At 43.0% G+C, this 25706-nt stretch overlaps 1 protein-coding gene across 1 annotated transcript in view; it reads left to right on the top strand.

Annotated features, from left to right (window-relative positions):
* ATP9A (ATPase phospholipid transporting 9A (putative)) overlaps nt 1–17733 on the top strand; it is a 151521-nt gene extending 133788 nt beyond the window's left edge. The window contains exons 24-28 of the mRNA XM_069750893.1: nt 4817–4881; nt 5824–5932; nt 12224–12281; nt 13311–13514; nt 14198–17733. Of these exons, the coding sequence (XP_069606994.1) occupies nt 4817–4881; nt 5824–5932; nt 12224–12281; nt 13311–13514; nt 14198–14334 (573 nt within the window). The 3' untranslated portion in view covers nt 14335–17733. The remainder of the gene's footprint in view (nt 1–4816; nt 4882–5823; nt 5933–12223; nt 12282–13310; nt 13515–14197) is intronic.
* Nucleotides 17734–25706: the final 7973 nt, after the last annotated feature.

Here is a 25706-nt window from a genome sequence, read left to right as displayed (position 1 = left end):
TTTAATTTTGATCTTTCTATGCTCTAAAAAATCAATAGCATTTCAGAAAGTATGCAACCTCTTTTTCTTTTTTTTTTTTTGGGGGGGGGGGGAGGGTAGAGGATTGTCTGACAGTAACATATTTCAGAGACTCCTTGCCCCCTGTGTTTGATGAGGGGTGTGTAGTTTCTGTTGAGGGTGTGATTTATCCTCACTCCAGAACAGACATTGAGTGCTGGATTGACTCCTGGTTTTGACTTACAAATACTGAGGTAAAAAAGTCACCAAATACCCAACGTGGCTTTACCATCGTGATGCATAATGAGGCAGATTTGTCAAACAGGGCTCTGGAATTGGTAATATGCCGGCGTCCTGAGATACAGAATATTAGAAAGTTGCTGCCCATATTGATCACCATTTAGATGTGGGCGCACGGTCGGTAATGTCACTCTTCACTTTCAGTGAGCAAAACCCTTTACAATAACCATTCTCTCGTCAGTCTTATCGACACAATCGGGTGCTGGACTCGGCAAGAGTGAATGCGGTCTGTACAACAATGCCGTGAAGTAGAGCACCAGCTACACGGATTGTTCATACACCTTACACTTTCACCCTATACTTCCTCTCCGGAGAGTGTAAAACAGTCCGCGGCCATTGTTCTGCTTCCTCATTCACATTGACCTCAGATAAACTCGGACTGATCTGTAGAATGTGCCCTGCTGATAATGTATATATCACAGGCTCGGTCCATGTAGTATCCCGGGTCTCTAGGGGAGGGATCACCTTTGGAAAAGCTATGAAAGGGGAGCACATTTTATAACCTTTCCATAAAGTAACAAAACAAACTACCGTACTTCACATCCCCATCTTTGCCCCAGTTCTACAAATCCAAAGACATACTGATAGGAATTCTAGATTGTGAGCCCAATCGGGGACAGTGATGATAATGTGATGTAAAGCGCTGCGGAATATGTTAGCGCTATATAAAAATAAAGATTATTATTATTATTATCCCCCAACTCCTTAATGATGCATCCACACTAATTATCATTAAATACTATATTAAATACTTCTTTTTTACCTTTAGGTACTTTTTTTTTTGCACCTAACTTTTTAAGATGACATACAAAGTTCATGAATTTTGCTGAAAGTAAAAAAAAATCCTTTTTTTTTTATTTAACCTTTTTTTGGAAAAAAAATTTAGTGTAAAAGTGTCAGACATTTCATAAAATATAAAAAAAAAAAAATGCAAAAAAAATTCTTTTGTACCAAAAATCACTCCAAGAGGGGACTGGAGCACAAAAATTTGTAACTTTTCAAAAAGTCACAAATGATGAATTAGGCGAAAACATTGTGAAAAGTTGAAACTCCATCCAAAGTGGGAAGCTAAAAAAAAGGGACAAACATGTAAAAATGTGACTTTAGAAAAGTGCAAATGAAAGGATGAATATGGTGAAAATGAAAACTGAAAAATACAGAACACTAGTTAATTAAAGGCGCAAAATCAATGATGGATTGGCCCCATTGTGCCTCAATTCTTCACTCTTTCTCATGATTATCAAGATTATCATAGTGTCCGTGAGTTTTTATTGTTTTCATCTGTTTTACCTAATTTTCATCTTATATGTATAAGGCTCAGACGAGCGTATTGTATGTGAGTAAAAATCAGACAGCATTCAGACCAATGTATCTCAAAAGGGCTGTGTCCATATGAAAAAAACTACAGCATGCGTTAGTCTCCTCTGAGCTTCCCATATGGATCATCTACATATGTCGTGTCCCTGACTTTGATGCGGGTTCCTGGCAGATGATGACTGATTTAATCAGCTGCGAAACATGCAGCCATGGGGACTCGAACATGGTATTCGAGCACGCTGAAAATACTCTATTAGCACATGTTGACACCTTATCAGAGCACGCTCTCTCATCACTACTGTTAACCTGTTAAATGCCACACTCAATTTCTGTCAGCATTTATCTAGTGCTTATAGGACAGCATGATTTTTACTATGCATAGCAGTGTGGATGATTGCAGCTTCATGTCCCTTAACCCCCTAGCGACAGAGCCAATTTTGCCCTTAATGACCTGGCCAATTTTTACAATTCTGACCAATGTCTCTTTACCACCCCCAATTCTACCTCCAACCCTAACACAGCCCTACCCCTGACACTAATCCTAACTCTAACCCTAGTCCCAACCCTAACCACAACTCTAAACCCAACTCCAACACCACACTAACCCCAACATCCCAACTGTAACCCCAACACCACAACTGTAACCCCAACACCACAACTGTAACTCCAACACCACAACTGTAACCCCAACACCACAACTGTAACCCCAACACCACAACTGTAACCTTAACACCACAACTGTAACCCCAACACCACAACTGTAACCCCAACACCACAACTGTAACCCCAACACCACCCTAGCCCCCAATCCTAACCGTAGCCCAACCCTAACCCTAGCTCTAGCCCCAACCCTAGCCCCAACCCTAACCCTAACTGCAAAGAATGAAAAAAAAAAAAAAAAAAAAAATAATTGTATTATTTTTACCTAACTAAAGGAGGGTTTGATTTACTATTTTTTTTTATTTTGATCACTGTGATAGGGTCTATCACAGTGATCAAAATGAACCAATAGGAAAAATGTATTGTTGCCGAATACCAGCCGGCAGATCTCGGCGCGTGCACTGCATATGCACCCACCATTTTCTTACAGGAAGAAGACACTGAGGGCCAGGAGACAGAGCCGGAGGGTCCAGGAATACTGGAGCTACCCAGGGGAGCTTGGGGGACCCCATTTCTCTCTCCTCTGGTATGCTAGATCATATCAGAGAATGAGAAATCTGACTTTTTTTTTTTTGCGATTGCCATTATTCACCGACCCATATCATGTTCGCCGGGGTCTCAGCTACCCAAAGATTTTCCGACACTGCGGGGCGCTATAACTTTATTTCTCAGCACCGTTAAAAAGCATACCCTTAACTGCTGCCGTTAAAAGGCGTCTCGGCAGTCATTAAGGAGTTAAAGGACAAATACAGTCAAAAGTAAAAGAAAGTTTAAAAAAAAATGAACGAAATTTAAAAAGCCACAAAAGTTCAAATCACCCCACTTTTGCCCCATTAAAAATAAAACCATAAAAAATGCACATTTGGTATTGCTGCATTCAGAAACGCCCGATTTATCAAAATATGAAATAAATTAGTCCGTACAGTAAACGGCGCAACAAGAAAAAAATCAAAATGCCAGAATTACATTTTTTTGGTCTCCTCAACATTGCAGTACAATGCAACAAAAGGGGGATCAAAACAACGTATCTACCCCAAAATAGTAGTAGTGAAAATGTCAGCTCAGGGCGCAAAAAAAAAGTTCTCACATGGCACTAGAGGCTGAAAATTGACAGCGTTTTGGTCTCGGAAAATGGTGACACAAGCAAAATGTTTTTGTTTTTTTTAACTTTACAAATATACAATTTTATTTTTACCATCTAAATAAAAATAAACTATACATGTTTGGTATCTGCGTTAGGCTGTGTGCACACGTTGCGTTTTTTTTGCGTTTTTTCCCGATAAAAACGCTATAAAACCGCAAAAAAACCGCATACAATAAGCATCCCATCATTTACAATGAATTCTGCATGTTTTGTGCACATGATGCGTTTTTTTCCGCGAAAAAAACGCATCGCGGTAAAAAACGCAGCATGTTCATTAATTTTCCGTTTTTTTTTGTGGATTTCCCACTCCAAAATGCATTGGGAAGTGTCCGGAAAAAAACGCGTCAAAACCGTGGCAAAAACGCATGTGGTTTTCTTGCGGATTTCTTGCAGAAAATGTCCAAAATTCTCAGGAATTTTCTGCGAGAAATCCTGAACGTGTGCACATAGCCTAATGCTAAAGACCTGGAGAATCATAATGCCTGGTTAATTTTATTGTATTGTGAACATGGTAAAAAAAAAAAAAAAAAATTGTGAAACTGCTATTTTTTTTGCACTTTCAATGCACTTGGTATTGTTTTCCTTCCTTCCAACGCATCAAATGATAAAATGAATGGTCTCAGTCAAAAGTACAACTCGTCCCGCAAAAAACAAGCCCTGATACGGCTATGTAGATGGTAAAATAAAAAAAAGTTATGGCTCTTGAAAGAAGGGGAGATCAAAACCCAAAAAAAAGCCAAAACAGAAAATCACCCAGGAGGCGCAAAACGGGTTAAAGTGTTGATATATTAAATCGGTTGTGACATGGAAATACGAATCGGACAAAACGATGACACACAGATCACAATATGGTTGAAATTGTTGTAGCCGCATTATAAATTTGGTGTTTAATAATAAATAATAATAATCTTTATTTATATAGCGCCAACATATTCCGCAGCGCTCTACAGCTTAACAGTTTCAAACACAACAGTCATAAGTAACAACGTTAACAATACAATAATTAAAGCGAAATAAGATGACCCTGCTCGTGAGAGCTTACAATCTACAATGAGGTGGGGGAGATACAAAGTAAAGGTGTAAAGGTGTTTAGCCAAAATGCTATTAATGCCACAAAACTGGTAAAAATGCAGTGATAAATGTGCCCGTTGGCGTAATCCACGAGGTGCACTAAACATGGAGAAAATAAAAAAGTATTAGATGTATGCCGATGAGAAAAAAAATGCTAAAACGTGACTGATGGTGAAACGATGGGCAGCGAGTCCGGTGCGCGGCCTGTGTCCGTCAGTAGAATATATCGCCGTGTCTGTATTACTGTACATGATGTCCGGTTGTGCGGAGTTTTGGACTGGGACCTCCTTAGATGGCTGAACTAACTACGGATCTTTGTCTTTGCAGGCCGTCTTCTCCTCAGTGTTTTACTTTGCCTCTGTTCCCCTCTACCAAGGATTTCTCATCATCGGGTAGGTAGACGACTGTGCCATAAAATGTAACACAGTTATTGGGGCAGGCGCCCTCACTTCTTTCTTCGGGAGCAGGGGACTGCAGAATTCAGTTTCAGAAGGCAAAATATAAGAAAGTTCATAATCTTTCGAAAATGATTTAGAGAGAAAGTGCCAACTGGCCATGCTGACTCCACTCCACGCCCTACTATCACATTTTGCTCTCGTTTTTCTGTGCCGTCATCATGTAACATTATGTAACTTCAGGTTGAATTAATTCCGAGACCGCTCTGGTTGCAGAAAGCCACAGACAGATAAGGGCTCAGGAATATTAGTTTGGTGAGAAATCAGTGAGTACAACTAGTCCCAGCATCGTCCCAGGGAAGTGCGTGGACCAATAAGGATATATTTCTATGTAAATAGCACTATTTTTTTTAAATTGTCAGTATCTTGAGAAGTTTGAAGGCCATAAAAGGATTAATGGCTTGCTATTTTCATTTCTCTTTATTCCGCCCTTCCTGACCGGCCTTGTACAGTATCGTGGTTCTCCGGGAGGCCACTCCACCCTGCCCACTTGATTCAAGAGCGCAGCCCTTTGAAATTTTTGGCCCCTTGGGTCTTTTATGATGTAATCAGGATGAAGAATGGGTGATGGCCAAACCCTCCCAAGCTTGTATGGTTATTGTGCTGTGGGATTTCTATCAGGAAAAGCCGGAGTCGTGAGTCAGAAAAGGCTTAGTTTAGAAAAGAGTTGTTTTTTTTTTTTTCAATCAATGGTTTATTCTACAATGGAAGAACTATACAATTTTACATGCAGGTGTAATGCTTTATCACATCAGTGTTGAACCAGGGATTTTGTAGCTTTTTCCTACTTTTTGCAATAGGAATCTCCAGCATTTAATGACCAATCTGTTCTGCTGCTATTACATGAATCGCTCAGCTTCCTATGTGTTGCTTCTGCAGATATTCCACTATCTACACGATGTTCCCGGTCTTCTCTCTGGTGCTCGATAAAGATGTCAAATCGGAAGTAGCAATGTTGTATCCAGAGTTGTACAAAGATCTTCTAAAGGTAATGAGTTCCATCACTTTACTACTTATGCTGCAATCAAGCATTTATAAACGATAAATACAGTATAAAAATAACAGTATATACTCTGCTGACGTTATCAATACCATGGATGGCAAGAAGGACAAGCCAATCAATTTTGGAACAAATCAAGCCAGACTTGTCACTGGAGGCAAGGATCACCAACCTATGACTTTCCTACTTTGGACACATCATACGAAGAGAGCAATCACTGGAGAAGGACATCATGTAGAAGGAACAAGGCGAAGAGGAAGATCAGCAACCCAGTGGCTTGGTACTATCGAGATAGCGGTGGAGAAGACCCTGGTGAACCTATCTAGACTTGCACAAGATCAATCTTCCCACATATCGTTCATTCATCAAGTCACAATGGCTCAAGATTGAGCCGAAGGCCACTAATTGAATAAAAGCAATATACAGTATATTCGGTACTCTGCATAAAGAGTTGAGGCCCTTTTTTAATATTAGTATAGATCCAGAGTTACAACTGTTCCAGGATTGCACTTATAGCTCTGCTGACAGCTATTGGGAACAATCAGAAAAACTTCCGTGTAGAATTGGTGCAAATTGATTGAGGTCCGTAATCTCTGGCCGCTGGACACGAGCCGAGAGAACCTGCACTTACTTGACGGAGTCTGCAGCTCGTTTCTTTTTTATTAACCGGTCTGGTTCAATGTCGTCGTTGTGGGATGACGCATATGTGATGTCGTACCAGGCCGGCTGATCAAAAAAAGAGCTGCCAATACCGTCAGGTTCTCATGGCTCAAATGCCGCGGGCAGAGATTACTCATCTGGCTGATGGGCAGTGTCACACCAACTCTACTAAAAAGTGACCATAGGCACCACGATTATGTAAGTGGAGGGTTCATATATTTATAAACAGGACTAAGCCATATACAATAAGTGAAGGAACATGTATCCATAATGACGGCTCATCCAATAATAATGCAAAATATTACTTTACTGTGTATCACTAACTCAGACAGAAAAAAAATGGAACTATATAAAAAAAGGAATCCTTGCAAAAAACAGAAACCTGATCCCATATTCCCCCCATCTTGCTACTTTCTAAAATAATAGGCACTAAGTACAGTTATATGAAAAAGTTTGGGCACCCCTATTAATCTTAAGCTTAATGTTTTATAAAAATAGTTTTTTTTGCAACAGCTATTTCAGTTTCATATATCTAATAACTGTTGGACACAGTAATGTTTCTGCCTTGAAATGAGGTTTATTGTACTAACAGAAAATGTGCAATCTGCATTCAAACAAAATTTGACAGGTGCATAAGTATGAGCACCCTTATCATTTTCTTGTTTTAAATACTCCTACCTACTTTTTACTGACTTACTAAAGCACTTTTTTTGGTTTTCTAACCTCATTGAGCTTTGAACTTCATAGCCAGGTGTATGCAATCATGAGAAAAGCTACTTAAAGTGGCCACTTGCAAGTTGTTCTCCTGTTTGAATCTCCTCTGAAGAGTTGCATCATGGGCTCCTCAAAACAACTGTCTAATGATCTGAAAACAAAGATTATTCAACATAGTTGTTCAGGAGAAGGATGCAAAAAGCTGTCTCAGAGATTTAACCTGTCAATTTCCACTGTGAGGGACATAGTAAGAAAGTGGAAGAACACAGGTACAGTTCTTGTTAAGGCCAGAAGTGGCAGGCCAAGAAAAACATCAGAAAGGCAGAGAAGAAGAATGGTGAGATCAGTCAAGGACAATCCTCAGACCACCTCCAGAGAGCTGCAGCATCAACTTGCTGCAGATGGTGTCACTGTGCATCGGTCAACTATACAACGCACTTTGCACAAGGAGAAGCTGTATGGGAGAGTGATGCGAAAGAAGCCGTTTCTGTAAACACTCCACAAACAGAGTCGGCTGAGGTATGCAAAAGCACATTTGGAGAAGCCAATTTCTTTTTGGAAGAAGGTCCTGTGGACTGATGAAACCAAGATTGAGTTGTTTGGTCATACAAAAAGGCGTTATGCATGGCGGCCAAAAAACACAGCATTCCAAGAAAAACACTTGCTACCCACAGTAAAATTTGGTGGAGGTTCCATCATGCTTAGGGGCTGTGTGGCCAATGCCGGCACAGGGAATCTTGTTAAAGCAGCAGATTCTTGACAATAATGTTCATGAATCAGTGACAAAGTTGAAGTTACGCAGGGGATGGATCTTTCAGCAAGACAATGATCCAAAACACCGCTCCAAATCTACTCAGGCATTCATGCTGAGGAACAATTACACTATTCTGGAATGGCTATCCCAGTCCCCAGACCTGAATATCATTGAACATCTGTGGGATCATTTGAAGAGGGCTGTCCATGCTCGGCAACCATCAAACTTAACTGAACTGGAAATGTTTTGTAAAGAGGAATGGTCAAAAATACCTTCATCCAGGATCCAAGAACTCATTAAAAGCTACAGGAAGCGACTAGAGGCTGTTATTTTTGCAAAAGGAGAATCTACTAAATATTATTGTCACTTTTCTGGTGGGGTGCCCATACTTATGCACCTGTCAAAATTTTGTTTGAATGCAGATTGTACAATAAACCTCAATTTAAGGCTGATACATTACTGTGTCCAACAGTTATTAGATAAATGAAACTGAAATAGCTGTTGCATAAAAAAACAATTTTTATAGAACATTAAGCTTAAGATCAATAGGGGTGCCCAAACTTTTTCATATAACTGTAACAGTAAAAAAAAGAATGAAACTATGTATCACCCATAGCATATCCCCAAATTATGGGCCAGAAGCCTAAATGGATATGTAAGGAAGAAAATAAGCATCAATTTAGGATTACTATAAAGCCATGTGGGACGGGTCCAGACATACTATGTGTTTCACTCATGTGTCGCTTCATCAGGAGGTCACCTAGCAGACCTTTACACAAATAGATGAATAGGAGAAGTTAATATTTCAGATATGATATGACTGTACAGAGCCTGGTGTAAGGAATCTTTCAAAGATGCAAGTCAGGTGATCAAGGTCTGTGCAGGCACTAACATGGCTGGAAGTACTAGAACAGTGATTTTCAACCTTTTTTGAGCCGCGGCACACTTTTTATACTTAAAAAATCCCGAGGCACACCACCAACCAAAATGGCACAAAATGGTGCGTCCAGGTTTGAGATGAAAGTCTGCAGTCATTCTATGTGACTGCAGGCTTCTGAATTCTCACAGCGCAAGCACTGCACACTTTCAGGATTCTCCCTTGCCGGTGGCCAGAGTGGACGGTCATGACAGCACAAGTATGTGATTTGGATACTTCTGGCCACATTCTAACTAGACGTGTCCGGCCTCAGTCAATTCATTTTCATTGAATGAGGCCACACATGTCTAGTCAGCACGTGACCGCATGTATGTAAATCACCAACATCAGAGAATTATGATAGCAGTGCGCACTGTGAGAATTCAGAAGTCTGCAGTCACATAGTATGACTGCAGACTCATCACAACCTTGGACATCCCCTTTAATGTTCCTAACAAACAAAAATGAGAATTAGTATCACAAAAAAAACACATTTACATCCAGGTACCTGATAGATGACGTTGTTTGTGGAGTCGCCTCTTTCTTTTCATCTTCACCTTGTCCAGATGCCATGATGACTCTTCTCATCCACCGGCAGAGCTCGTTTCTGCAGACTTCCATCTTCTCCTGTCTTCTGCAGCACATCCCGACACAACACCCTTAAAGATAGCAGTGTTATTATAATGCTCCGGAATAACAATATCTGCCCTAGGCTGAGCCCCTGAGTAAATAATTGCCCCTCACTTTATTCCCAGCACATAATATGACCCTCACTGTCCCTCTTATGGTACATGCCATCCACACTACCCTCTCTCTCTTTTCCATACTTCACACTGCCTTCTCATACGGTGTCCCTCATAGAGAGCCCAGTCTCTCTACTGTGCCCCTTCATTACACTCCTCCTACTTGGCATACTGTCTCCTCCTGGCTGTTACCCTCACACTACTCAGTATCTATTATGTGTCCACTCACACTTTCATCCCCCCATACTGTCTGCACACATTTCTAATAGCCTCCTCCTGTACATCCCCCCCCTGCTAACATACCCCTTTGCTCTCTCCATATTTCCTCCTCACACATTCCCCCGACTCCCCATACTGTCCTCACACATCCCATCACCGTTGCTCCCAGTACTGTCAGCACACATTTTTCCCCTCGCTACTGTGTCCACCCCCATCTCCCCACTCACCCCCACAGAATATATCCACTGCCCTTCCGATAGAATAAATCCATCCCCTTCCACAGAATAAATGCACCCTGCCCCACACATGCTAAATAAATTCCAGCCCCCTCCCCCACGTACACACTGAATAAATCCCCCCCCACAGAATAAATCCCCCCCACACACTGAATAAATCCCCCCACACACTGAATAAATCCCCCCCACACACTGAATAAATCCCCCCACACACTGAATAAATCCCCCCACACACTGAATAAATCCCCCCACACACTGAATAAATCCCCCCCCACACACTGAATAAATCCCCCCCCACACACTGAATAAATCCCCCCCACACACTGAATAAATCCCCCACACACACTGAATAAATCCCCCCACACACTGAATAAATCCCCCCCACACTGAATAAATCCCCCCCACACACTGAATAAATCCCCCACACACACTGAATAAATCCCCCCACACTTAATAAATCCCCCCACACACTTAATAAATCCCCCCACACACTTATTAAATCCCCCCACACACTTAATAAATCCCCCCACATACTCCCCATAAACCCGCCCCACGCTGAATCTTCGGTGTCTTCAGCTCCACAGCACAGGAGCACTTACCACCAAGTCTCTTCTGTCTCCTGCGCGCCGGATAGTGACGCCAGCAGCGTGATCACATGACTTGATCACGCTGCTGGCGTCGCTCTGACCCAGCGGTCAGAGCCTCAATTGTACTCGCAGCTGGTAGATGTCTGCGAGTACAATTGATCTCCGGGAGCCGGCGCGCTGCAGCTTCTCTGTGCCGGCTGTCAGCTTGACAGTCGGCACAGAGAACAGCTGACTCCCGTTCCCCGCGGCACACCCGACCATGTGCCGCGGCATACTGGTTGAAAAACACTGTACTAGAAGATTTAAAAACAGAGGACTACAGCTCTGTATAATAATAAAGTCTGTCACTCAGGATCAGTACTGGATAAGTAATGTAATGTATGTACACAGTGACTCCACCAGCAGAATAGTGAGTGCAGCTCTGGGGTATAATACAGGATGCAACTCAGGATCAGTACAGCATAAGTAATGTAATGTATGTACACAGTGACTCCACCAGCAGAATAGTGAGTACAGCTCTGGAGTATAGGATGTCACTCAGGATCAGTACAGGATAAATAATGTAATGTATGTACACAGTGACTCCACCAGCAGAATAGTGAGTGCAGCTCTGGAGTATAATACAGGATGTAACTCAGGATCAGTACAGGATAAATAATGTAATGTATGTACACAGTGACTTCACCAGCAGAATAGTGAGTGCAGCTCTTGAGTATAATACAGGATGTAACTCAGGATCAGTACTGGATAAGTAATGTAATGTATGTACACAGTGACTCCACCAGTAGAATAGTGAGTGCAGCTCTGGGGTATAATACAGGATGTAACTCAGGATCAGTACAGGATAAGTAATGTAATGTATGTACACAGTGACTCCACCAGCAGAATAGTGAGTGCAGCTCTGGAGTATAATACAGGATGTCACTCAGGATCAGTACAGGATAAATAATGTAATGTATGTCCACAATGACTCCACCAGCAGAATAGTGAGTGCAGCTCTGGAGTATAATACAGGATGTAACTCAAGATAAGTACAGGATAAGTAATGTAATGTATGTCCACAATGACTCCACCAGCAGAATAGTGAGTGCAGCTCTGGAGTATAATACAGGATGTAACTCAGGATAAGTACAGGATAAGTAATGTAATGTATGTACACAGTGACTGCACCAGCAGAATGGTGAGTGCAGCTCTGGAGTATAATACATGATGTAACTCAGGATCAGTACAGGATAAGTAATGTAATGTATGTACACAGTGACTGCACCAGCAGAATAGTGAGTGCAGCTCTGGAGTATAATACAGAATGTAACTTGGGGATTACTATAGGATAAGTAATATGTTTAGTTAGTGCTCATTTTATTATTATTATACACCAAACCAAGTAAAGTAATAGTAATGCCAGGTAAAGTTTCAACACATTCTTAAATATTCCCTTTCTGCATTCCAGGGAAGGCCACTGTCGTACAAGACATTCCTCATCTGGGTATTGATCAGCATTTATCAAGGTACGTAGTACGTAATATTTTGTTAGTTCAAGTATAAAGTGCCACTCTAGGTAACATTAGACGGCCAGTAACATACATAAAGTCCAACATCCAACATTTTCTCTTTTGCAGTTGATCACTGTTGCTACCTGAAGTGTTCAATAAATTGGTTGCTGATGACTTAAGTAATCATCAATTTCCTTTTATTTTTATTTATGGCTGGTGTGAATTTCCAGAGGAGCTGCTTGGTTCATTAAAGGGGATTTTCATCTCACGAAGTGGTGGCCAATAACTAGATTATGCCATCATTGGTCTGATCTTGGTGGCTTCACCAATTCTGAGAATAAAAGGGCTGATTTAGAGCCACGTTCTCCTCACTTTACAAGATGGAAATTCCCCTCCTCCATCCTGGGTACCATCCACACTTGATCCGCTTACTTCCCGCATGGTGGGCATAGCCTCATGCAGGAAGTAAGCGGATCAATGCATTCCTATGTGTGCAGAATCCCCGCGATTCCGCAAATTAATGAACATGTTGCTTTTTTTTCCGGAATGCGTTTCCGCTCAGGAAAGAAAACGCAGCATGTGCATACAAAATGGGGATTACATTCTTTTAATAGGATTCTTAATGTGAGCGTTTTTTTCACGGTTTTATCACGTTTTTATAGCGAAATATCCGGAACGTGTGCACATAGCCTAAAGCTTTGAAAAGGTTATTAAGTGTAAAGTTGCACAAAGTGGTTGCCGCTGGCCAAGGTGTGACTGTCAGATTATAGGTAAATGCTTGTTAATTGATTTCTTCTCGCTAATGGCTGCACAGTTGAGCAAAAAAAGGTGCAGGTATTAATAAAAGTAATCAGTTTCCTCTCCAATGTCAGGATGCAGCCGCACCTCGGCCACAAGTAAACCGCCATGCATGACCTTGTAAGAAACTGTGCCAAAGGCGCTGGGTTTAACATTTAACATTGTTTGTAAAATGTCATCTTTACGCATAAGAGATATGAATCCAAGAGTTTGTCGCTAATTTCGTATTCATCACCCTCTCTCCAGGGAGCATCATCATGTATGGAGCATTGCTGCTCTTCGAGTCGGAGTTTGTCCATATTGTGGCCATTTCCTTCACCGCTCTGATCCTCACAGAACTACTGATGGTGGCACTGACCATCCAGACCTGGCACTGGCTGATGATCGTGGCCGAGCTCCTCAGTCTCTCCTGTTACATCGCCTCCCTTGTCTTCTTACACGAGTTCATAGGTAAGAAGAAATCAAAGAGTCCACCAAACACCAAATGTCACAAATGTTTGCTGTATTTTTCAAAACCTGATCTCTTGGCAGTAAAAAAAAAAAAAAAAATGCTGCAGGCTTTGCGGTGTTTTTTCCTGTGTTTTTGCACTTACTCATTGCTTTCTATGGGTAGAAAAGTGCTGCAAAAATGCTAAAGAAGTGACATGCTGCCATTTTCTAATTCAGTAAAGAAAAAAAAAACTTGGGCACATGAGATTTCTGAAATTTTACAGCTTTTGCTGGTACTGTAAAAAGCAGCTTTTAATTTGCATAAAAAATGCAGCAAAAAAAATGCAATGTGTGAATATAGATTAAGGCGTTGATACTTTCGTTCATCATGTTGCTACACCGCTACTTGCACAGAAAAAAAAATGTAAAAATTGTGTTAAATAATATAACCAATTGTGACTGAAATAATTTACAGTTATTGAGTGAATGTGCTGGGATAGGGTGTTCGGGGGCTAACTGAGTGTCTTCGTCATGCTCGAAAAATATGTTTTAGTCCCTTTAGGTTCCCTTTAGAGGAGAAAATAAGGATGGTTGGGAGGGAGGAGTCTGATACCCACTTCTACATTGCCTTTTATACGAGCATACACATGTCGCTCGTAGCTGTTCCACCCGTCTTACTACCTGTTTCTTGTCATCTTTTTCAGACGTTTACTTCATTACCACGGTGTCCTTCCTGTGGAAAGTGACAGTCATTACGCTGGTCAGCTGTCTTCCCCTCTACGTCCTCAAATATCTGAGGCGGAAGTTCTCTCCTCCCAGCTATTCCAAGCTGACATCCTAGACCCCCCCGTGAATGTGCTCGACCACCGATGCTGCTTATATGGACGTTTACTGACAATGATCATCGGTTACTGATCATTCCCCTGAGGGAGCAAATGATACAGGGTTTATCTCATCTGAAATACTAAGGGATATATTGTACCGAAACCAAATGTTACCGGGCAAAGAAAAAAAAAATAGCCGTAATCCGGACAGAAGATCCCAATATTCAGATTTTTCTTTTCCTCTGCATGGCAGGAAATGCCTTCTACTGGACTGGGCCACCTGTGATGGGCAACCATGGACTGACGTCAGGGGTCTGGACTGTGGAAGCATTGAGATCTGACTTTGCTGTTCTGGCTCTGTAACAACAGAAAAATATATATTTGTGTATGTGATGTTACCTACCAGAGGAGTAACGCAAAGACGTGTAACTCTCCTGAAGAAGACGGAGAATACGGCACTTTTAAGAGCTGGCATGGCTACCACCTGATGAAGTAGTAGTGTATGTCGGCACGCATAGTTATAAAATACCATTTCGCCTGTGAGATCATAATAATGAACTATGTCTGATGGATAAGTTACTGATGCTATTACATGTACAGATATTTGATCCAAAAAAAAATGAAATTGATTCGGACGTGCTTAAAAATCCAATCACTATAGGGAATAGGAAGGTTTTCCATTAGGAAGATCATAATTGATGAGGAAGTAAAGAATTGGTTCTAAAAATCTATCTGTGGGTATAAATGGCCAATGCAGACTGATTTCAATCATCTGATTGGTCAGAAATCTTTGCGTTTCCACAATTATTTTTTTTTTACTTAAATGAATGTATTTGGCGCTAAAAATCATCTTTTGCAAAACATTTTTTGCAACATTTGGCTTTTCCAGGCTCTCTGTTTCCCTGCGCATTCAACTTTGATGTGATCTGTGGAGGAGCTCAGAAAAGTTATAAATTCTCCAGAACGAGCTCAGTGATGGAACCTCATTATGCAGACAGTATGACACCGAGATTATAAAAGGCAAACGATGCAGATTTTTTTTCATGAAACCTGATTGCAAAAATGAATTTTAGCCCAAAATATATGCATTTATGGGGAAAAAAAATTCTATATTTTTGTCCTTAAAAGCGGGAACGCTTTTAAGGCCACTTTCAGACAAATTTTATACAGCTGTGTTTTTTTTGTTCTATATTTTTTTTTATTTCACTTCCATTTTTATCAAGTTTTAACAGTTAACAATGCACGGTGCATCGCGTATAAGTGGAAACAGTCCAAAACAAAGGCCTCGAGATGGGAACAATGAAATTGCACCAGTAGTACTAAGGTGTAACATTGTGGGAATACAAGTCTTTTTTTGAGCCTGTGTTACAGACAGAAGCCTGGACCTCCTACAGGTCATGAACACTAGAGTTGGAGCAGCACACAAGCCTGTAGCACATTACCTACAGTTCTCAAAAACTGTGGGAAGTCTTGGCATAATGTTGGCTCCAAAGAGCACCCGGTTAAGCTTGTCTGAAAGTGGCCTGGGTAAGAGCCCGTGACACCTCTGCAGTAATTCTGGTTATACATGAGAGGTTTATCTGCATAGATATGGCCTCTTACCTTTGTCGTTCTCTCAAAACGAGTGCCAAAATGATTTCATACTTTGCCAATATTTTAGATGGCGTCAGTAGTGAACGTTGCAGTGGAGTGGCTTCATTTCTGCATGTCACTAGCTCCTTCCCCATACTGCGCATGTAACCCTGTACTGTCCCTGTACACATTCTCCTGAACACAGTACTTATTTCTTTATTTCTGTGTGTATTTATGTGACTAATGAAGTACAGAGTTTGAATAAACTATAGTAACCATAATGGAAAGATTAGGCGCTGCTTTTAATGTGGTTGTTAAAAACAAGCTATCACCTCTACATAGATAACTTGTTGATCGGTGGGGGTCCAACTACTGATCGGCAAAGCCAGGCATTTTCATCCCCGTTAGGTCGACCGTAGCTCCATTCATTCTTTAGTTGGTTGCTAAGCGCTGCACTCTCCTTTTTTCCAGCAACCTTATAGAGAATGAATGGAGCGGTGGTCGGGCATCCTACCTGATGCTACATTTTGAAACAGAGATAAAAATTCCCCATTTTGCTGATCGCTGCTTGACCTAGCACTCTGATCCTCGCCGATCAGTAAGTTATTAACTACCCCACATATAGGTAATAACTTGTTTTAACCCCTTTAACTGGCAGCAAACAATCAGATATCTGATTGGCACGGGGACCACAACATATTTTATTTTCTTCCACCGTGCAGCTCCAATGTGTCCTCGAGCCGTTTTGATCAATCATATGACCAGGGACATAAACATATTCTGATACTATGATCCCTAATGAGTTGATGGGATCGTTATTATTGGCACATAGTACATCTACTTTGGAGATATGCAGAAGCAACACAGTATCGAGCTGAGCCAGTGATTGAGCTCTGTATACATGCGCAAGTAAAGATTGCAGTTTATTGGCAAAAATTAACAGGGCTGTGCAGTTGGTAAGAGACCTCTGACTCCTCCATTTATGAGCACTCCGACTCCTGATTAATGTATGATAATTAGTATTAGGACATTTAGTGTAGTTAATTAATACAGACATTTGAGATTGATGACACAGAACATGATTAATTCATCCAAACTTTCCAAAGTTTCTAAGAAAGTAAATATGCAACAAGCTGTAAATTAACAACAAACTTAATATTTTTATTTATTTTGAAGTCTGTACATTTCTGCTACTCCCATAGCCCTGGAAAAAAACAAGAACTGAACCCCGCGGCCTTTACGTAGCAGGACAGCCACGGTCCATTGAATTACATGTACGACGGTGATTTGACTGTTTTGAAATATAATGTGAAGAAAAATACGGGTGCCAGACATATGCCAGAGGCTGTGTGCCGCCCCAGGGCTAAAATGATGTCAGTCAACCCAAAATGAACAAGAATGCTCCAGTCTCCAGGATTACCGATCACATATGCATGTCACCATTTCCAAGTGCTCATAAGAAGACAGCAAGTGACAATTGGGGCAGATCTGATCAAACCACTGTAATAATGTACAGATGATACGGGCATGGCTGCGGACCGTACGTTTACCTGTCATTATAAAGGGAAGAGCGTTCCGAGCAATAATTCATTTTATTGTTCAGTCACATCCGGTTAACGTTGCTGACTTCTTATTTTCTGTCCCCTGTACGTGTGCACCTTCCGTAGGGTAAATCTGATCACTTGATTGCTGAGTTTTGTGGCGCTGATGACTTTGTATCCTAATGTACAGAATTGTAATGTATTTCATGACCTTTTATTTATTGTTCTGTGGATAAAATAGAACGTCCGGCTAAGAACTGAAAAAGGGACCCGTTAAAAAAATAAAACACATTTCTGCAGAAACGTCTCCTTATCATTTATGTGAACTTAAATGTAAAAATCTGTACTTTACTGGAGATTTGCGGAATATGTTTCACTGTGACCATTAGGTGGCGCTTTACTACCAAGACTTACATCGCAAATGTCGAATTCTACAACCAGCGAGCCCCAGAGTTCCTGACTATCCCAAGAACGGCTCCAGTGGCCAGGGACGCTACTTGCTGGAGAACCAGTAGTTAAACTGGTTATACAGATATGCTTGATTGTATTATCATCTGACATAATGAAACCTTCACTGATCTGATCAGTTCTCCCCAAAATAATGATGGCTATAAGGGTCCAGATAATCTGCCCATCTAAAATATAGCATGTAGATCGGCGTTCCTTAAGCGTCCATTCACATGTGACATCACCTGTGTGTGCAGGGTATAGAGACGAACAATCGTTCCTTGCCATACAGTCTGTGTATCCTCGGCAGCACATCTTGCTTACATTGGGGGAAAGTGCTGCAGATCATTTTTAAACAATTTGAAAAGCCACAGTATTGGCATGTCTGTGCGTTTTTTTCACATTGCATGGAACTGTGCTCTAAATGCAGACCACAGTATGTAGATTCATTTTAGCTGCTCTGTCTACATGATGGATTGAGGGAATGTCTATTAGGCCTCATGCACATTGCCGTACTGCAACTCCATATCTCTCTACTTTGCAGGTTAAGGCACAGGGACACAGATTGCGACGCGCCCAGCGCACCACAGCAATTTTTATTTTATACCAAGCCATTTTCCTAGCGTCAACCACTCCTTTATATGAACACACAATGAAATATTGCTCCAATTAGTAGTGTTCCCACACAGTTTAAAGTTATTTCATGGCACCCAGACTGCCCTTCAGACCTCTATCACACTAGATTTTTTTAACCCAGACTGTCCACCAAATACAGTGTAATGCCCACAGTGGCCCCCAAACAGTATGATGCCTACAGTGGCCCCCAAACACAGTATGATGCCTACAGTGGCACCCATCCACAGCATAAAGCCCACAGTGGACCCCAAAAAGAGCATGATGCCCACAATGGCCCCCAAACACAGCATGATGCCCACAATGGCCCCCAAACACAGCATGATGCCGACAATGGCCCCTAAGCACAGCATGATGCCCATAGTGGCCCCCAAACACTATGATGCCCAAAGTGGCCCCCAAACAGAATTATACCCACAGCAACCCCCAAACACAGTATGACACACAGTGGCTCCCAAACACAGTATAGCACCCACCCACAGCATGACGCATACAATGGCCCCCAAACACAGTATGAAGCCCACAGCGACCCCCAAACAGTATGACACCCACAGAGCCCCCCAAACACAGTATGACACCCACAGTGGTTCCCAAACACCGTACGACACCCACAGTGGCTCTCAAGCACAGCATGATGCCCATAGTGGTCCCCCAAACAATATTATGCCCACAGTGATCCACACACAAAGGAGCTTACACTCACAGTATGGTGACCCCACAGTCCCCAACCGACATGTAAGTATGGTGCACTCACAGTCATCCATACCCTATGAATTGCCCACAATAGCATCCACTCAAGAATCCCAATTGCCTGTGTTCTTTCTCTTTGCTCCTCTGCAACTGAGCTGTCTCTGCTGCTCGTGTAGCCTAAAGTATCATAAGAATTTTAGATCCTTTCAGGTCCTCCGGTCTCTACACAGAGGGAATGGTTCATTGCTCAATGATGATGTTCAATTGTACCTGTATCCTGAGGTACAGTATGTCCACACTGTCACCCCGCCATGCTAACCTCTCTCGTTACAGTGCCTCCATGTCACACTGCCCCCTCTCAATATCCGTTCTGTGCCCCCTTTTCACCCTATATCCTTATACTGTCCACCACGTTGTTCTCTCCAAGCTGTATCCCCTCTTCACACTGTCCCCCACATGGTATGATAGTCACCACAGCTGCCCATACACTGTAATATCCACATCAGCCTCCTAATAAACATTGAGTCCCCCATAGCCCGCTATACAGTATGATGTCCCCCACAGGTCCTATACACTGATGCCCCCACATATCCTATATAGTATGATGTCCCTACAGCCCAGAAATATTGTCCCCCACAGCTCCCAGTACAATGGTACCCACAGTCTCCCATGTAATATGATGTCCCCCACAGTCAGCCCCTCATATGTTCCCCACAGCCAGGCCTTAGTATGTCCCCCACCGCCTACACATCTTATATTCTTCACAGTCAGCTCGTCTTATGATCCCACAGCCCTTGTATGTCTCCACAGCCAGCCCCTCATATCTTCCCCACAGCCAGAGCCTCTTATGTCACCACAGTCTGCCCCTCGCATGTTCCTCACAGCTAGATGCTCTTATGGCCCCGCAGCAAGCCTCTCCTATGTGTCCACAGCCTACCCTCATATGTCTTCCACAGCCAGACCCTTTTATGTCATCCAAAGACAGACCCTCTTATGTCACCTCACAGTTAACTCCTCTTTTGTCCCCACTGCCAGATCCTCTAATGTCCTAACAGCCAACCACTCTTATGTCCCCACAGCCAGCCGCTCATGTAATGTCACCCATTCATTGGGAAAATATCAGAAAATTAAAAAAGGGTTACACTGGCCTAATCCATGCTCTCCGCACTCTTCTTTCCTGTGCAACAGTGGTAGCTGACATCATTGCATCGTGCCATCCGTTGTCCCCTGCATGCACTGTCTTCTTCAGTGCACAGGCCAGAAGTGGCCAGCGATCTGCTGGAGTTCCCGCAGCAACAGGGAGCTGATTACAGCTTCTCTGCTCCTGTCCCGGGCGACTTCATAGCAATTGTATTCGCTTCTTATAGACACAAATACAAAACTATTACCCTTACCCACAAAGCGCTCCATGGCTCAGCACCACCCTACATCTCCTCTCTGCTCTCAGTCTACCACCCTACCCGTGCCCTTCGTTCTGCTAATGACCTGAGGCTAACATCCTCAATAATCAGAACCTCCCACTCCCGTCTCCAAGACTTTTCACGTGCTGCGCCGATTCTTTGGAATGCACTACCCAGGTTAATACAATTAATCCCCAATCCCCACAGTTTTAAGCGCTAAAATGCATTTGTTCAGACTGGCCTACCGCCTCAATGCATTAACCTAACTATCCCTGTGTGGCCCACTCAAAAAACTTAAACCATAATCAGGTTCCTCGCATCATGTTCTCATACACTTTATGCAGTTATTAGCCCTCTGTGTCTGTACTGCTACATACTAAGGCCAATAACCGGTTCATGCAGCTTTACATGAACACCTGATCCTTACACTATGGCTGGTCCGAACAACGAAAGCAATTGTTACCATCCACCTCTCGTGTCTCCCCTTTTCCTCATAGATTGTAAGCTTGCGAGCAGGGCCCTCATTCCTCTTGGTATCTGTTTAGAACTGTGATTTCTGTTAGGCCAGTCTCACACGTCCAGATAATTCCGGTACCGGAAAAATTGGTACCGGAATTATCCGTGTCCGTGTGTCCGTGAGATCACGTAGGCCATCCGTGCGGCACACGTGTGGCACACGTGTGCCGACTGGGTAACACACGGAGCATGCAGGAGACAGCGCTAGAGATAAGCGCTGTCCCCTGCATCTGGTGCTGAAGCCGCCATTCATATCTTCTCTCCAGAAGATATCGGAGGTGGAGCCTCATATTCATGACTATAATCGGCGGCACCACGTGACCGCTCATACAGGAGAAGCTGCGGCGAGGACAGGACGCTGCGAGGGAGCCGGGTGAGTAATTTATTAACAGCGGGCGGGCGCACAGCGGGTGGGAGGGGGTGGGGACAGGGATCTTTATTTTAAACACGAAAAAAAAAAAGGATTTTTCATATCTTCTATCCAGCAAACGCTTCTGGAGAAAAGATATGAATGGCGGCTTCAGCACCACGTGGGGGGGGGGGGGGACAGCACTTACTGTAGCGCTGTCTCCTGCACGGCACACGAACTACACACGGACAGCGTCCGTGTGCGGTACGTGTTTTACACGGACCCATTGACTTTAATGGGTTCATGCAATCCGTGCGCTCCCACGAACACTGACATGTCTCAGTGTTTTGCACACGGACACACGGTCCGTGAAAACACGCTGACATGTGCAGAGACACATTGATTTCAATGTGTCTACGTGAGTCAGTGTCTCCGGTACGTGAGGAAACTGTCACCTCACGTACTGGAGCCACTGACGTGTGAAACTGGCCTTATGCTGTAATGTCTATTGTCTGTACAAGTCCCCTCAATAATTTGTAAAATGCAGCGGAATATGTTAGCGCTATATAAATAAAATTATTATTATTAAAATTATTATTGAGTGTAGGGAGGTAAGGCTGGCTGTGGTGCAGTAAAACTGGAACTGCTCCCCTGTGTGCCCACTGCCTAGGCCGGTGCCTACCCCTTGTCCCAGCCCTGCTTGAGGCACTGACTATGCTCTGCTGAGTGCATGGAGCCTTATTAGTAATATGAAGGAACTACCGGTATATTTAATATCTCTAATATCTGCATGTCTCACTAACAATCTGAACTATTATGAACTATAGATTTGTATGGGATTGCAGAGTATAAGTACAGAGTAAAAAGTTGCTTTTTGATCCTATTTATCATCTTTTGAAATCTGCTCAAGTTCCAATGTATTAACCACATAAAATTTCCCATGTATTACATGCCAGTTGTCAGGGTCATACAACTATGGCCCACATGAATCAACCCTAAGTAGGCTCTTTACAGCAAATATCTAGTTTTACTTAAAGGGAACCTGTCACCCCGAAAATCGCGGGTGTGGTAAGCCCACCGGCATCAGAGGCTTATCTGCAGCATTCTGTAATGCTGTAGATAAGCCCCAGATGTAACCTGAAAGAGGAGAAAAAGATGTTATATTATACTCACCTAGGGGCGGTCCCGCTGCTGGTCAGGTCGGATGGGCGTCTCTGGTCCGCTGCGGCGCCTCCCATCTTCATTACAAGGCGTCCTCTTCTGATCTTCAGCCACGGCTCCGACGCAGGCATACTTTGCTCTGCCCTCTTGAGGGCAGAGGATAGTACTGCAGTGCGCAGGCGCCGGAAAGGTCAGAGGCCCGGCGCTTGCGCACTGCAGTACTTTGTCTGCCCTCAACAGGGCAGAGCAAAGTACGCCTGCGCCGGAGCCGTGGCTGAAGATCAGAAGAGGATGTCTTGTAATGAAGATGGGAGGCGCCGCAGCGGACCAGAGACGCCCATCCGACCGGACCAGTAGCAGGACCGCCCCTGGGTGAGTATAATCTAACGTCTTTTTCTCCTCTTTCAGGATACATCGGGGGCTTATCTACAGCATTACAGAATGCTGCAGATAAGCCCCTGATGCTGGTGGGCTTACCTCACCCGAGATTTTCGGGGTGACAGGTTCCCTTTAAAGTAGCTTTCATTTATACAGTATCGTTGTTCTGTGACTGCATCTCCAATGTGATTTTACCACATTTTCTACATGGTACATATTACTGTTTTCTGCCTTTTAGCCTCCATCTTGATTTTAAGCTTTCATTCTGCATGTTATTTCTCTATTCCATGTCAGATATATCTTGCATCAGTAGTACATCATATCATGACCATATAGAGCCAGTATCATTTCTATCCACTGAAAGGACACTGCTTATTTAGCAGAATATACAGTATACAGAAAGGAAGGCTGAACTGTTCACCTCCATTATAACTGTGTGGCAGGCCCTGTGCAATCATCATCATTATCTGTGATATGAGCTGTCTATCCCTTGCTTGTGGAGCATTTCAGTAGTACAGTCTATGCAATTGTATCATACATAAACTTTTCGGTGACTGAGATGGTGACACCCTTTGCGAGAACATAAAGCTATGTAATCCCAGGTGGTTACCTTATGATCACATGACCTAACAATAGAGAAGTATATCATGAGTTTTCACATAGAAAGGAACTAAATAAAGTAGTACTAACTGAATTATATAGAGTGGTTGAATAATAACAGAATTAATTAAAATATAAACCTGTAGTGTTACTGTAAGACTTTATGGAGACAACCGTATTTTCGGTCTGGGTGCGATCCGACAAAACATCAGATCGCACTCAGATCAACGCTATTCTATGGAGCTGTGCGCATGTCCGATTTTTAACGGATAGTTTCTTTCTATCTACTCCACATCTGAGAAAATTGGATAACGCTAGGATCACACTCTGGTCAAACTTTGATCAGAGGGTGATTAATATAATGTGGACTGATTTTCTCGGATGAGAGAATATACAGCTCGGTGGCACTCGCCTGAAAGGAACTTGTCAGGCCCTTCTGCTACCCACTCCCAGTAATTTCAGCAGTTTGTCCCTTATGAGTCACAGTCCAGTAATTGTATTCATGATATGCAGACTGCCTCCAGCCTCTCACCGCTAATTGACACCTTTCTCCCTATGCACAGCAATTGGCAGAAAGCTGTCAATCTGTGGTAGGCGGCCAGGAGGAGGCCATGTATCATAAATATATCAGATCCTTGTCCCATGTGCTGACATTATGCTACAATTTATACACTAAACCACAAAACTACTGAATCCTCACATAACGGGCCTCTGAAATAATCATGTCCTCGACTACTTTACTTGTTGCTATGAGTGATATCATCAGAGATTTTACTATTCCTGGGGTTTTCATCAGACTCGGCTGTCATAATGTTAGCAGACGTGTGTTAGTCATAAAATGGTGTTGAGTAATAGTGGCTTCTTATAACGGTTTATTCACAGTTTCCGTCGCTTGTCTGTGGTCCTCTATCACCTTCACTTCATTTTTCTGGGTTTGTGTTGGAATAAAGCTCTCGGTTTCCAGCCCCTGCAGTTAGCAGCGGAGACGTCTGTTATATAACATGATATGTGTCCAGGTGAAGCAGCGGGTGGGAGGTTCACATCATAATACCCATAAAGCACATAGTTACAGAGTAACAGACTCAGTATGAGCAGAAGAGCAAAAGCTGAGGCTCAGGCAGTCTCCGTCTGATGGCTCCATCCTTATGCCACAGCAGCTGCCAGAGATACCGTCACCACCGGGGTCGCTGCCAGCATACACCGGGACTGTACTGTTCTGTGGTACATACCCCTTATGGCAGTAAATACTGTATATTCCCCAAATGGCTCGTGCATGTGGCCATATTTTTGGTCCAAGTTCGATCTGACAAAGATGAGTTCACAATCACACTGACTTTCCCCTCTACTTCCGCATCCTTCTATATTGATTGATCACTTTGATTTTATAGCGAGAAGGGCGGAGAAACATGGAAAACAAGTAGGTGGGAAGGTGCACTTAAAAGTTTGGCCACACCATGGGTGCTCCAATCATGTGTACTTGGTTTAAACAGTCATTCTGTGTTGACAAAGTTCCTTACGGTTACTTTAGATATAAACAGGAGACCCCGCTGATTACTCACATCTTGCAGATTCCACCCTGACCACTGAGCCTCATTATGGAAACTACCTGTTTTATAGAGAATCACTTCTCTGCAGTCATCTCATTATCATCACAGGCAGAATTATTTTAAAAGGCATCAACTATGTACATGCAGCGCCCCAGAGACCTGTTCGTTGCAGTATGACGCTCTGCCACTAAGGGGAGTGATGGTACGTCTGATGGCACTAAAGGAGTTCTCCTGACCAGGTATCACCAGAACACATTACACTTCATACTCCGGCCACTAGGGGGAGAAAAAGGCTTTATTTATTGGGCCACTCCTCACACTGGTAAAACTAGGGGTTGGGGAGGAAGTTAGTCAGAAGCTGACTGGGTTGGATTCAGGCAACATCCCGTGGCAGGGGGTGTTGCAGGGAGAAGACACAGGGGGGTCACTGTCAGGCGTGGGAACCTGGCAGGTGCCTAGCGAACAGAGCAGAACGTAACGGAACCGCGCCTGCACTACCTTGCGGCGGTATCCTAAGAAAGAGACACGAAAGGAAGGATATTGTGGAACAGTGTA

This window comes from Ranitomeya imitator, chromosome 2 (genome assembly GCF_032444005.1).
Source record: "Ranitomeya imitator isolate aRanImi1 chromosome 2, aRanImi1.pri, whole genome shotgun sequence".
NCBI classification, from domain to species: Eukaryota; Metazoa; Chordata; class Amphibia; order Anura; family Dendrobatidae; genus Ranitomeya; species Ranitomeya imitator.
Note: the sequence above shows the minus strand (reverse complement) of the source record. Positions and strands in the feature narration are given on the sequence as shown.